Consider the following 15,648-nt stretch of genomic DNA (forward strand, 5'->3'; position numbering starts at 1 on the left):
TATTTGCATGAGGAAACACTGCCCGTTTTAGTACATTAATACTCTAATGTTAGCATGGTTCTTGTAATACTCGCATTCTCCTTTCAGAATACACAGGCGAACACAGAGTTTTAAAAGTCTTTGCTTTTTTTACACAAATAATCTTTTCTTCAAATAGAATCTTACCTGAAAGGGTAAAGAAGACAGACAATAGAACAGGTGTTATGGATCCATGCAGGGAGAGGGATGCCCCTAATACCCCACAGCCTCTAAGCTTTATCTGGGTAATTAAAACACATTTTTTAGTGTTTTTAACTCCAACACTACTAAATAAAAATACAAAAGCAAACCACCACATAAAAGTCAGATTTACTAAAGTAAAAATCACCATATATAGTAGCATTTACTGAAGTAAAACATACCTCCCCAAGGGACCTGCGGACCTCAGTCATCACACTCTGAATGTCTTCCTTGGTACTACAGTATTCTCCCAGGATCCATAATGCTCCTCGGTAAATCCTAAGGGAAGAACAAGTTCTGAAACACTGACATTGCTAACAAATCTTAAAGGAGAGATCTTTCTCTGTGAATTTAAGCTCAAGCAGAAAACAAGATTCTGCAGTTCCAAGGGACTACGCATGAAATTTTAAGAAGGAAGGTAACAAAGACATTAAGTTTGATTCTCTCCAGAAATCACAAGCTTCAAAAGGAAAGTAAGTATTCTCACCATTATTATTAGGAACATCTTAAAATTGGTAAACTCGTTAGTAAAAATAACAAAATATCTCCCAGAAAGGGGTTATCCTCCATTTAGGAAAGAGTTAAGGTAACTTTTATCATTTACTATTATAAAAAATATATAACTTTGATGTAAAAAGTAATTCACTTTTTATCTGTAGTCACTGGAAAGAAAAGGCAAGATGCTCAATAGGATCATGGATAAGGAAGGAGTGCAAAGGATCAGTAATTAAAACACTCCAAAAACATAAAGAAAGCAACAATTCTCTAGTTGAGTGTTAAACTGAATAAAGTCTTCAGTTACCTTTTCTTTAAGATTATCATTAAATTTATTCAAGAGAACATTTTAGAAACTAAAGTTCTGAGAGATGATAACCATTAAAGGCAAAACTTTGGTATTTTTTTTTTTTTCCTCACAAAGGAAGCAATCTTTCACACTTCCATAAATATCAAAACATTATATCGTAAAAACAATTTTACAGTGGACCTTTCTTTTCTATCCAACATGGATATAATACAAGTCTAGTATACTCTATTCATCAGGTCCTTTAAATGAAGTAAATTTGGATGCAACAATCCTTTCTCATTAGCAAAGGCTATTTAAGGGAAATGTATTATGTCAGATTTAGTCTGCATTTTCAATCCCTCACTTTAATAAATACTAATGGGGGATATAAATAATGATATTCCAAAAGTGATAAACTTTAAAAATATGTTCCTTAGTCACTTGATGATTCACCATGCTTTAGAGGAAATAAGGGTAGAGAAACCTAGCTAAATCACACTTACAAAAGCAAATTTTTGTGCACAGATTATGGATTTACTGAGGGTGGGGTGAGGGGATGTCTATTGTGATACTTATATTGACGTGAGTATCTTTTTTTTTTTTTTTTTTTTTTTTTTAAAGATTTTATTTATTTATTTGAAAGACAGAGATCACAAGTAGGCAGAGAGGCAGGCAGAGAGAGAGAGAGAGAGGGAAGCAGGCTTCCCGCGGAGCAGGGAGCCCGATGCGGGGCTCGATCCCAGGACCCTGAGATCACGACCCGAGCCGAAGGCAGCAGCCCAAACCACTGAGCCACCCAGGCGCCCCTGACGTGAGTATCTTGATTCATTTCTTCTCCCTTACATTTTCAATCCACTGACCCTTTAAAGATAGAAACTGGTAAATTGCTTACTTGACCTTACATTTAAACAGACTTTAAACCTACTTGACAGATTTAATAGCATGAAAGACTTCAAGCATCTTCTCAACAATAAGCATTCTCAGGTTATCAAAGCGCTGAATGGCTTCACGAACAAACTCCAAGACATCAGCAGCTGCTGCTTCATTATTGTCACTAAGAAATTCCATTAACTGAAAGGGAAAAAAAAGAACAAGATAAAGAATTTTTAAAAAAGATTTATTTAGGGGCGCCTGGGTGGCTCAGTGGTTTGGGCTGCTGCCTTCGGCTCGGGTCATGATCTCAGGGTCCTGGGATCGAGCCCTGCATCGGGCTCTCTGCTCCGCAGGAAGCCTGCTTCTCTCTCTCTCTCTCTCTCTCTCTCTGCCTGCCTCTCTGCTTACTTGTGATCTCTGTCAAATAAATAAATAAAATCTTTAAAAATAAATAAATAAATAAAAAGATTTATTTATTTATTTGAGAGAGAGCGAGGGACATGTGCACACAAGTCAGGAGAAGGGCAGAGGAAGAGGGAGAGAAAGAATTTCAAGCAGACCCTACACTGAGCACTGAGTCCTACATAGGACTCAATCTCGGGACCCTGAGATCATGACCTGAGCTGAAATCAAGAGTCAGAGATCTAACTGACTGAGCCATCCAGGCACCCCATAAGTTATACAGTTTTCAGAAAGAAAACTATCAAAGTTTTAAGAACTAAACAACTTTACAAAGAATATAGTAATTTTAAAACATAAAATCTAAGTTGAGAAACACGCACTACTGTGTAAAGGAGGTCACAATGTCTTTTCTGGGTTTTGTGCAGCCAAGTTTACAACAAAAAAACTCACTACAAAACAAAAGTTGGAAATATGCAACTCAAAATAAATTAATTGGATACTTCTAAGTTGTAACTAAAAGTAAAATCATTTCAGAGAAAATCTGGGGTCCAAAGACAATATTTCAAATTACAATAACCTATCTCATCTATCTGACAGTGGCAGAATCAATGATTCTAAATATATGTATTTTTCTTATAACAAAAATCCTTCAACTTTAAAGAGGTAAAACTATTTTAAAGAAATACTTGTTTGTGCTACTGAATGATATTTATACATAGCATAATTTTACCATAGGTAACTGTAACAAACATCAATTATAATAATATGCTGAGGTATTTTTGTCATTATATTTTTGTGTGTTTACTTTTTTGATGAAGAAGTAAGGGAAAGAAGTCAGATTCTTTATTCTTCTGTACTTAAGGGTGAACAGAAAGATCATTTTGACCACAAGATTTAGTGATTCTACTAGATAGTTTAACTGCTAAATAACTAAAACTTTATACTCCTTTAGAGAATTTCAAAATTAAAGTAATCAGAATTACATACCACAGGAATAACATTTGCAGCCATATCTGGAAATCGGACAGAACAGGAGTGCAATGTTCTCACAAGGAGTTGTCTGTATTTGTCAGTATCTTCATGCTCAGACACATTATTTGTTTTAATCACTTCCTTCTTCAAAACAATAACCAACTAGAGAACAAAGTAAAAATAAGTGGGAATTATACCATGTTTGGCCTGACAGCTTACAACAGTGCTGTCAGAGTTTTGTTTTACCTCTTCAACATTCCTAGAAGAGACGAGATCCAGTGCTAACTGCAGAGTTTTCTTGCGTACTTCTAAGTCTGGTGTGCTCAGTACTCTCAGGATATCCATAACCAAATCCTGAGAAAGAACAAGAAATCCAGAATTAACACCAACATTAAGAGAAAAAAAATCTTAACCACAGAATGGAGGGTTCTCACCATCACCACCTTAATTCTTCATCAATAATAAAATCACTGGTAGTGGAAAAACCAGGTATTTTGCGTATCCTGATATAACACGGTACGAAGTATATATCACATATAATGCATTCAAACTGCAAATGTTTACTGTGACTCTATCAAGCTTTAGATCAAACTCATAGTTTATTGTAAATTCAGAAGTTAGAGAAACAAACTAAACGACACCACCAAAAAGTAATCAGATGTATCTTCAAGGAGTGGCCTCTTACAGGACAATTGGTCTGGTCTCTTCAACAAGGCCACGTCATGAAAAAAATTACTGCTCCAATTGAAACATCAAGGACATAGCCAAGTAAGATATATGGTCATGACTGTACAAACCAAACAAAGGGGTATTTCAGGGACACTTGGGGAAATCTGACTTTGGAGTTGGTCCTGGATAATATTAAGAAACTATTAATTTCGGGGTGCCTGGGTCGCTCAGTTGGTTGAGTGATTGCCTTCAGCTCAGGTCATAATCATGGAGTCCCAGGACCGAGTCCCACATCAGGCTCCCTGCTCAACAGGGAGTCTGTGTCTCCCGCTGACTTCTCTCATGCTCTCTCTCTCTCTCAAATAAATAAATAAAATCTTAAAAAAAAAAAAAAAAAAAAAAAGAAACTAGGGGCGTCTGGGTGGCTCAGTGGGTTATATCCTCTGCCTTCGGCTCAGGTCATGATCCCAGGGTCCTGGGATCGAGCCCCATATCGGGCTCTCTGCTCTGTGGGGAGCCTGCTTCCTCCTCTCTCTCTCTCTGCCTGCCTCTCTGCCTACTTGTGATCTCTGCCTGTCAAATAAATAAATAAAATCTTTAAAAAAAAAAAAAAGATGGGGTGCCTGGGTGGCTCAGTGGGTTAAAGCCTCTGCCTTTAGCTCAGGTCATGATCTTAGGGCCCTGGGATCAAGCCCCACGTTGGGCTCTCTGCTCAGTGGGGAGTCTGCTTCCTCCTCTCTCTCTACCTGCCTCTCTGTCTACTTGTGGTCTCTGTCAAATAAATAAATAAAAATCTTAAAAAAAATAAAAAACTTAAAAAAATAAACTACTGGGATGCCTGGGTGGCTCAGTTGGTTAAGCAGCTGCCTTCGGCTCAGGTCATGATCCCAGCGTCCTGGGATCGAGTCCCACATCGGGCTCCTTGCTCAGCGGGGAGCCTGCTTCTCCCTCTGCCTGCCATTCTGTCTGCCTGTGCTCGCTCTCTCCCCCGCCCTCTGATAAATAAATAAATCTTTAAAAAAAAAAAACTACTAATTTCGTTAAGCGAGATGTTATTTTCACTCTTCAGGAAAATGTAATGTTTTACTGGCACATATTTTAAAAAACACTATGGCAGATAAAGATTTTAAAATACAGCAAAACTAATTTATAAGTGATTTTACTTAAAATTTTATTTTAAAAAAATTTCACTGATAAAAAGTTCTAAAAACTGGGGTGCCTAGGCAGTTCAGTGGGTTAAACCCTCTGCCTTCAGCTTGGGTCATGGTCCCAGGGTCCTGGGATCGAGCCCCACATCGGGCTTTCTGCTTAGCAGGGAGCCTGCTTCCTCCTCTCTCTCTCTCTCTACCTGCCTCTCTGCCTACTTGTGATCTTTGTCTGTCAAATAAATAAATAAAATCTTAAAAAAAAAAAAAAGAAATATTTTTCATGGCAAATTCTCTAAAAGGCTATGCTGATTCAAGTGTACACCTTAGCTGACCAAAATTTAAACTACCCAGTCTCCAAGAATTTAAATTAACCAAGATAGCAAGGCTTGAGTGTTACCTCAATTTGAGAAAGATTTTATCTAGGATTTCTCTCTTTCAGGTAACAGTTACCTGTAGTACTCGTTCATGAGCAGGATGCTCTTTTAATTCTATCAATCGATCCAGAACTATGAGTTTTACATTGTTGTCACTCTCCTTAATAATTAAATCAATGTAACACTGAGCAGCAGCCTATATAAAAAAAAAGAAACACATTTTAGGAACACATTAATCCATCTTAAACATAGACCCTGAAAATAAGAAGAAAAAAAAAAAGCTTCCAAAGAAGCCAAAATACATTAACTACTCCTGCACTAAAAGTTTATGCATTTTCCTCAAAGGAATGTGTTCCTTTGTTCCCTAAATTCTAATAAATCTCATTATTTTCAAGTTTAAAAAAGTTAAGAAGAATCACAAGTTGAAAGAACGAAAAGGGGTGGCTATAGACAGAAATACTAACAGTCAAAAATTAAGGGTTGAAGCAAAGGAACAAGGCAGAAAAAAGCAGACAGAGTATCCCCCAAAATATAGCTACTGAGTATCTTTGGTTTAGGTGCAAAGTCTAAATTTTCTGCATTATGGTACAGAAAAATCAGGACCACAAAGTCTGACCCTGACTCAGTAAAAGCATTAGACAAAGGAGCAAACCTGAAAGAGCTCCCAACAGCCAAAGCTGGAACAGTATGATAAATGAAACAAGTAACGATAATGATTATAATATGCAGAATAAAACAGCCATACTGATATGAAGAATGAAAGAAGGGCAGGTGGTAAAGGGACAGCTCTTCTTACAGGACTCCAGTTAATAAATGTATAATGACAGAAACAGAAAGTCATTATTAGAATAACACATCAATAACTGCTGTACAGAAATACTACAATTAGTTGGTATAAGTTTGAGGAGAAATAACATATTTGCAGTTTCAAAGTACCTTACTACGTTATTTACTGATTACAAAAGGAAAAATCATAACTCAACAGTGGAGAAATCTGGCAGGCATCACCTTAACCCACTGATCAAGGTTAACATCACTGACAGTATTCCAACATCAGGTACACTCCATGATATATTACATTAAGAAAGGTTAATCACTTCCATAGTATGCTTCCCCAAAATGCATAACCTCAGTTTGTCTGTCAGAAAACATTAGACAAACTCAAATTGAGGGACATTATACAAACAAACTGCCCTAGTATTCTTCCAAAGTGTTATGGTCATGAAAAACAAGAAAAGGCTTGAGAAAGTGGCACAGATTGGAGGAAACTAACACATGACAACTAAACGTAAAATGTGGGAATCCTCGACTGAATCCTGGTACAAAAAAAGGAGATTAGTGATAAAATCGGTGGAATTCAAGTAACATCTATAGTTTAGTTAACAATATTTGTTCCAGTGGTAATTCCTTAATTTTGACAATTACACAATTGCTATGAAGACACAAACATTATGGGAAGCTGGTGAAGGATAATGAGAAGTTTGTCTTATTTTTACCTTTTGCTCTTTTGTTGTTCTGTAAATCTAAAATTATTTCAAAATAAAAAGTTAAGCAATTTTTTTCTAAGTACTGGCAAGTAAAGCAATCAAGTCTCCTATTTATACAAGCTGGCTTTAAATAACTACTCATTCTCTGACTATATTAAGGGTTCCTCATTCAGTCTTGATACAATATATTAAAGAGAAAGCTAACATTCCATTATTGAAAATAGGTACTGTAAACTTTAATATCCATCATGTAGGACCCAAAATTCATTTTCCCAGATCTAGGTTTTAACATACTTATTGCATGGGGAGAGATCTTAAAATACCAGTATCATTCTCCAGAAACTAGAAATATTAGTATTCTCTGTCTCTCTTTCTCTCCACATATATGTATGAAAGCAAGGAAGAAGAAAGATTGGACTATGTAAGGAATCCAATAATTTCACAATATTTATAAATTGTTATTTCTGTGCCAGATAATGCCATGTAATCACAGGGTAAACTGCAATGCCACTAAGTCATCAAGCACTGGGGTTTAATGTATCTTTACTTAAATGTGTCTTTTTTATGTGTCTGACTACTGGTTTCCACTCAGGTCGTGATCTTGGGGTCCTGGGATTAAGCCCTGCCTTGAACTGCACACTTCCCGCAGGGTCTGCTTGAGATTCTCTCTCTCTCTGCCTCTCTCCTCCCCTGCATTCTATCTCCCTCTCTCTCAAGTGAATAAATAAATCTTTAAAAAGAGAACAAAATAATAAAAAAATAAATAAATCTCAAGTGCTAAGACAGCATATCTATCATCTAATGGGCACCAAAAGAAATAAGCAGTACCTTGATTGCGGTGGGTGCACTGGAGAGTGTCACTAATGTTCCGGCAGCTTCGTATTTCACAGCTGGGCTAGATGATTGCAACAAGTTATAGATGCAGCGAATGAAACGAGCCCTTTCTGATGGATTAGCATGACAGACCTGGAGAAGAAAATATTTAGGTTTCAATGGACTCCAGGGACACTTGCTTTCACCACAGATCTTTTTTTAAATAGATGTCAGCTTAGATGCTAGTTTTCTTAATTTGAAAGCAAAGAACAATAAGTGCATCTGAAGATATCAGCCAATAGGAGATAAGACACTATGACTAGTAATTTCAGGAAGAAATAGGTTTTACTTCAGACAATTGTTACAGCTACTCATTCATTCATTTATTCAATCACAATTAATATTCTCATTCACAAAAAATTTCCAATAGTTTATAATAAAAGATATGCATACTATACACAACTGAAATAGAACAAGAAAATGTAAAGTAATAAAATCAATGACCAAGTGCATTAATATGGGTACTATGATAGTATATTAAATTTGGTCCTAAAATTTTATTCTGGATGTCAGGTCAAAAAGGGAAACATGATAGATATCAACCTCAATACCTGATAAAAGGAAAATACCTGTTCTCAAAGCAAGAAAGATAACCCCTTTCTCAAGTACTACTACTACTTATTTATTTGGAATGATATTCTATACTGTGGAGACAACTAGAATTCCCTATGCGATCCTAAATATATTTTAATATCTTTACCTATGAAGCAAATATTCCTTATTCTTTCTTTTCTGAAGTTGGTTTTTACATCAGATTTTCCTCCAACATATATAAAGTCAAATCTCTTATTCAGGCATGACTCAAAAGTTGTTTCCTCTTGGGGCGCCTGGGTGGCTCAGTGGGTTGAGCCACTGCCTTCAGCTCAGGTCATGGTCTCAGGATCCTGGGATCGAGCCCCATGTCCGGCTCCCTGCTCAGCGGGGAGCCCGCTTCCCCCTCTCTCTGCCTGCCTCTCTGCCTACTTGTGATCTCTGTCTGTCAAATAAATAAATAAAATCTTAAAAAAAAAAAAAAGCTATTTCCCCTTACTGTAACGTGGACCCTGCTAGACAAAGAAGTTTCTGAATAGCAGAGAATCCCTACTTTAGAGAGCCTCAGCAGCATCTCTAAACCACACGATGAATTAAAAGGAACCATACATTCGCAGATCTAGTTTCATCTTAAATGCCAAATCCAAATGACTGGCTCCTTGTGTTGAAAGGGGCCCTTTTCCTTTCAGAATCAAAGACAGCTGTAATCAGCAGTGTCTGCTGTGGGTACTTTGTCAATATTACCCTATTTAGTAAAGTCATTCCTGTTGTATATTTCTGTTGGCTTCCAATGTTATCAATACCAAAACAGGATGTTATTTACCTTTCATCAGAACATTAAGATGCAATCAATTCTTTCAAAGAATGTATCAAATTTAAATGTTGCCAAAAAAACACTTCATTTTAAAATACCAATCTCACCTAGTTTTAGACTTCCTATTGGTCAATGGCTGACAATGTCATACTGACATATTTAAAGTCTCTCTATTTTCTTTTACACACATGGAACACAGAAAGTATTTAAAGCTTTTCTCATTTGTTTATAACATTTCCAAAGTAGTCTGGTGTGTACTCAAGAAAAGATTTTGAATTTTTTTCCAAAGCCTGATTCATAACCTACTCAGTTATTGAACATGCATAATGACTTCTCTGCTGCTGAATTGGGTCAAGCCATGAGTTTTTAACAGAAATCTTTAAGGAGGTTTATAAAAATTGGAAGTGCTTAAAAAACACAATAAACCAAAGGAAAGGAAAAAAAAAAAAAAGAAAAAAAGGCTTTCATAGACTGTGTTTTAAAATATTTCTGGGGGCCGCCTGGGTGGCTCGGTGGGTTGGGCCACTGCCTTCGGCTCGGGTTATGATCTCAAGGTCCTGGGATCGAGTCCCACATCAGGCTCTCTGCTCAGCAGGAGGCCTGCTTCCCTTCCTCTCTCTCTGCCTGCTTCTCTGCCTACTTGTGATCTCTGTCTGTCAAATAAATAAATAAAATCTTTAAAAAAAAAAAAGAGTCTGCATTCAGCTCAGGTCCTGATCCCAGGGCCCTTGGATTGGCCCACATCTGGCGCCCTGTTCCACAGGAAGCCTGCTTCTTCTCCTCCCATTCCCCCTGCTTGTGTTCCCTCTCTCACTGTGTCTCTCTCTGTCAAAAAAATTAATAAAATCTTTTAAAAAATAAATATTTCTGCTATTAAAACATTCTCCTAGAATTAAGCAACATTCCAGAAAAAGACAATTTAACATTGTCTTAAACTCTTAAAGAGTATTTTACCCATTTTAGTCTTACCTTATAAATGAGTTCAACAATCACCAATTGAAGAATGTCTCCAAATGTTTGAACTTGATCAATGCAAGTACTTAGGTAATCCAAAGCTCGATCCTAACAAAATAAAAATATGTTGATCAAATTCCACCTCATTCAATAAAAGGACTCAGACAGAGTACCTCTACAATCAAAACAAACCAGCTGTTTAGGATCATGGTTATTCCTGCTTCTAAGATTTAAAGAAAAATCTCAATGACGCTTATATACTGAATGCTGACATAGAAAACTATGACCTCAACAATATCTCTACAGCAAAAGTATCAGGAAATTTTATTGAACTTTTTCTAATTATGCCCCCCATGTAGATAAAGAGCACAATACCAAATATATAGGTCAATAAAAACAACGGTACAAGAGGACAAAATATCCTGGCCCAAACAAGCAGCTTTCTAATAATCTTGTTCACAAAGATAAAATGACAGCATCTAGATTTCAGAGAAATGGGCAGATTCTATATTTTTCAGTCTTCATGCATATTACTTCCCACATTTTGAGAATATTGGGCAGCAAAACTTCCAAGATTAGATGCTACCAAAGTACGCAGTCACTGCTGATCCATACACTTTAAGCACCAGCAGAGGCAGATGTAGAGTTGACACCAACTTAGGAAATTTGAAGAGCCTAGAAAGGATACTCACATACAACGAAGACAACACTTCTTTCACAGACATGGCTCAGGGTGAACCCTATATAAAGCTACTACTTTTCTCTATTAAACAATTTTAGGTCTATACCAACATAAGGAAAAACTGGTTTAAACCCCAAAACAGAGTGCTACAAAATACGGCCATAATAATTTCATTCTGGAAAAACCACCAAGTGGCTATTATTATATACGTTTAAAATATTAAGTGCATATTAAGTTTAAAATATTAAGTATATACATAAGCAGTTGTCTGGAGAAAGATTAAGAAAATACTATTTTATATAAATTAAGTTCAAAAATCTAAAAAAACCCCAAAATACACAGTTGTTCTATAAACAAAATCACTGACTAAAAACTTGATTAGGTCTATGTAAATACTTTTAATTCTCATTTGAATACAGTCCTAAAAGTACTTTTTAGAAAGTTCATCACCTGATCTGCATGAATTAGCATCATAAATGCATTCCTTTTGCAACTTGCATCCTTCTCATTCACCAGAAAATCATGTATCAGTTCAGGAGCATCAGGAATAAGATGTTCAAAATTCCTTAAAATAAAACAGGTAATATTCATATTTAATAAAAACCTTTTTGTTATTTTAGTAACTCCCTGGACACCTATAAAATTAATCCTTATCAAGCTTACATCTTCAATTACTATCAAATTAAGCATTAAGCATCCCCCTTCAGCTCAGGTCACAATCCCAGGGTCCTGGGATGGAGCCCCACATCATCGCATTGGGCTCCCTGCTCAGGGGGAAGCCTGCTTCTCCCTCTCCCATTCCTTCTGCTTGTATTCCCTCTTTTTTTTTTTTTTTTTTAAAGATTTTATTTATTTATTTGACAGACAGAGATCACAAGTAGGCAGAGAGGCAGGTAGAGAGAGAGAGAGAGGAGGAAGCAGGCCCCCTGCCGAGCAGAGAGCCCGATGCGGGTCTCGATCCCAGGACCCCGAGATCATGACCCGAGCCGAAGGCAGCGGCTTAACCCACTGAGCCACCCAGGCGCCCCTGTATTCCCTCTTTTAATGTCTCGTTCTCTCTGTCAGATAAATAAATACAATCTTAAAAAAAAAAAAGGAATTATCAAGAATAAAAATAGTCCTTTGAATTGTATTAATTATGCATTATATTTACTCACTTACTTGCTAACTTACTTCCTATTCAGGAAATTTTTAAGTATTTGTAACATACAGATTAATGAACCCCAGCTTAAAAACTGTCTCCTGACTTCAACAATTATTAACTCATGGCCAATTCTGTTTCACCTATACCCCTGCCCACTTTTCCCCCCATATTATTATGAAGCAAATCCCAGACTACTTACCACCTCTTCTATAAATATATCAGCATATTATAATTGAGGATTCTTTCTTTTTAAAACATGCCTTAAAAAATGTAAAAATTCCTTAATATCATCATATACAGTGTTCAAACTTCCTGCTGCTTAATGTCATAATTTTTGTGTATGCAGTCTAGTTTAAGTTCTGAAATTTGTGTAGTCTGTATGGTACTTTCAAAGAACTCTACATTATTAACCAGAATACCACTTCCCCGACAGATAACAAAATCTAATATAACAATAAGAGAACTGTGAAACAGAACAATCAACTCTTACAGTACAAAGATATTTGTAAAAGTTACATCCTACATCTAAATAGATTGACACCAGTGATTATAAAAGCCAAGAATTCTAGCCTTATCTAACTGGGTTCTCTGAATCATTTTTAAAGTACAAAATCTTCAGTTTTCCAAGAACAGGAATCAGTTAAGAACTGCAACCTTTCTAATTAAAAAGTTCCCTCCTTGAGCCCTCCTACACTGTTGGTAGGAATGCAAGGTGGTGCAGCCACTCCGGAAAACAGCATGGACGTTCCTCAAAATGTTGAAAATAGAGCTACCCTATGACCCAGCAATTGCACTACTGGGTATTTACCCTAAAGATACAAATGTAGTGATCCAAAGGGGCATGTGCACCCGAATGTTTATAGCAGCAATGTACACAATAGCCAAACTATGGAAAGAACCTAGATGTCAATCAACAGATGAATGGATAAAGAAGATGTGGTATATATATACAATGGAATACTATGCAGCCATCAAAAGAAATGAAATCTTGCCATTTGCAATGACGTGGTTGGAACTAGAGGGTATTACACTGAACGAAATAAGTCAATCAGAGAAAGACAATTATCGTATGATCTCTCTGATATGAGGAATTTGAGAGGCAGGGCGGAGGGTTGTTGGGGGTAGGGAAGGAAAAAATGAAACAAGATGGGATCCGGAGGGAGATAAACAATAAGAGACTCTTATTAATCTCACAAAACAAACCGAGGGTTGCTGGGGGTGGGAGGGCAGGGCTGGGTGGTTGGGTTATGGACATTGGGGAGGGTATGTGCTATGGTGAGTGCTGTGCAATGTGTAAGCCTGATGATTCACAGACCTGTACCCGTGGGGCAAATAATACATTGTATGTTAATAAAAATAATAAAAAAAAAGTTCCCTCAAGTCTTCTAAGGGTTAAAAGATAAGACCCACATTCCACATAAAGAGAATTCAAAAACAGGGTCAAAACTCAAAAGCTACAGGGCTAAGCAAGTTAACTAATTAAGTGGGCTTAAGTACTACAATTGAGAATGACAGGCACTGTAAACTGGAAAGTGTACAACTTATTTAAAGGGAGCTATTGTTAATTTCAGCATACTGTCATGCAGAAACTAGAACCCAGGGTTGCCAGATCTTTTCAATGTTGACAACATAATGATAATAAGAAAAAAAAAATTGTTCAGGCCAAACAAAATATTTTTGCAAGCTACATACAATCTGCAAGGAACTACTGTGGAAGCTCTAGTTTAAAAGAGTACACAATCCTCACAAAACTAAGACAAAGAAGTACCTTTATTTACCTATAGATTGTATAGATGGCCAAAACAGCATTTCTTCTAACATAGCTGTGTCGGTGCTCCAAACAAGCACGGATAGCTGGCATTAAAGGTTCTAACAATTCCGCTTCTTTCAATTTGCAAAGAAAACGAAGAGTGGATCCTCGAATAAATTCATTAGGATGCTGAAGATCCTGATAAGATTTAAATATGAAATGTTGAATTACAGCATTTTACAAAACACCACACAGTGAAGTGTAAAATTTCTTATGAAAAAAAGAAAGTAGGTTTGTGGAAAAAGATCTACATTATCAGACAATTTCCTTCAGATTCCTGTCAATTTTTACTTATTACATCAATGTTTCATATTCTATGAGATACTGTTTTGTTTTGTTTTGTTTTACTAGTAACATAAAAATGCATGGAAAATATGTCCAAAGAAAGTAACAATAAAACTTTTTACAATAGCTTTTCACAACTTCAGTTCCAATTATTGATAACTTAGATCTTATCCAAGATTTCATTTTAAAAATTAAAACAAATCCCATTCCACCAATTTTACAATTAAAATCAAAGCAATATTCAGAAATAACCATGGTTTGGTTTACCTTTCTGTATGCATCACATACAAGGATCATTTCATGTAAAAGTCTCCCATCTGGAGTTGTTTTAGGAACAATTTCCCAAAATACCAAAAGTAATTTTTTGATGGTATGATCCTGAAGAGGTAGCACAAAACGAATGATGGTCATCAAAAGTCCAGGAAGCTTTTCACCATTAAGAATCATAATGATTACTTTCTTTAAAGCTTCAGTCTTTGACTTCACATCTCCTTTTTCTGATTCAAAAAAAAAAAAAAAAAAAAAAGGCACAATCATTTCAAAGAAAAATTCCTCAGGTTATTTTACAATTCACTAAGTAAAACATTTTCTCACTTTATCAGTAGTAATTGTAATAAAGACAGTGAAGAAAGTGACAAGGGTACTCCACCTAGTTCTACCATAAACAAGCTGAATGACTTTACACAAGTCATTTATCTCTGAACCTTATGATACTTTACACAGAACATGAAGGCACTGGATTAGATCTCTGGTCCCTAACCCATAGAGTTAATGCAGAAGCCATGAATCTGTAGGTATACCAAATGATGCATGTCTCAAATACATACGTAGCTAGTTTTCACAGTGTAAATAGAGGCTGTTAGAATAAGTGCTTCTGAATTCAACATAGCTTTTAGTCAGTGGAAGTTACAACCACTACCATGAGGGGAAAATGGGGAAGATCAGTGGCTTTTTAACATTAGATCTTCAAACTCAAAAAGGCTCAGGGGAGGCCTGGGTGGCTCAGTTGGTTAAGCCTCTGCCTTCAGCTCAGGTCATGATCCCAGGGTCCTGGGATCAAGTCCTGCATCGGGCTCCTTGCTCGGCAGGGAACCTGCTTCCCTCTCTGCCTCTGCCTGACACTCTGCCTACTTATGCTCTCTCTCTCTCTCTCTCTGACAAATAAATAAAATCTTTTAAAAAAATGTTAAAAAAGAAAAAAAGCTGGGAACTAATACAGTAAATCCAAAATCCCATATTTCTACAGGCTATAAAACTGCAATGCTCACTTGGGCAGCACATAAACTAAAATTGGAACAGACTACAAAACTTCAGAATCTTTCTTAGGAAATAACCTAAAAAACTAGAAGAAAATTAAAATGTACTAGATGAGTAGCCATTATTTAGAATTAAGGATGACATATTTAAAGTACTAGTTTATTATTACTCAGCTTAAAGCAATTTATACTGTAAACTATTTCATGCAACACAATCCATAATTTCATCACTATCACTGGAATCAAAGGCAGGAATGTAAGAGGCACGCACACCACTACAGCTGCTTAGATCACAGAAATAAACAAGTATCTAGGAGAGGGGAGGACACAGAGGGATGATGAAGTTTTTAATAATCTTAGAGTTATCACGA

General features: G+C 36.4%; 1 protein-coding gene across 1 annotated transcript in view; it reads right to left on the minus strand.

Moving 5' to 3' along the window:
- The window catches only part of COPB1 (COPI coat complex subunit beta 1), a 41,078-nt gene that overhangs the window by 20,841 nt on the left and 4,589 nt on the right, over window positions 1-15,648 (minus strand). Inside the window, exons 3-12 of the mRNA XM_059136813.1 lie at window positions 14,289-14,518; window positions 13,705-13,874; window positions 11,233-11,347; window positions 10,116-10,208; window positions 7,757-7,894; window positions 5,518-5,637; window positions 3,497-3,604; window positions 3,266-3,412; window positions 1,929-2,074; window positions 402-498 (exon numbers count right to left, since the gene is read on the minus strand). Coding sequence (XP_058992796.1) covers window positions 402-498; window positions 1,929-2,074; window positions 3,266-3,412; window positions 3,497-3,604; window positions 5,518-5,637; window positions 7,757-7,894; window positions 10,116-10,208; window positions 11,233-11,347; window positions 13,705-13,874; window positions 14,289-14,518 — 1,364 coding nt within the window. The remainder of the gene's footprint in view (window positions 1-401; window positions 499-1,928; window positions 2,075-3,265; window positions 3,413-3,496; window positions 3,605-5,517; window positions 5,638-7,756; window positions 7,895-10,115; window positions 10,209-11,232; window positions 11,348-13,704; window positions 13,875-14,288; window positions 14,519-15,648) is intronic.

The sequence above is a fragment of the Mustela lutreola genome, chromosome 1, assembly GCF_030435805.1.
Source record: "Mustela lutreola isolate mMusLut2 chromosome 1, mMusLut2.pri, whole genome shotgun sequence".
Lineage (NCBI taxonomy): Eukaryota > Metazoa > Chordata > Mammalia > Carnivora > Mustelidae > Mustela > Mustela lutreola.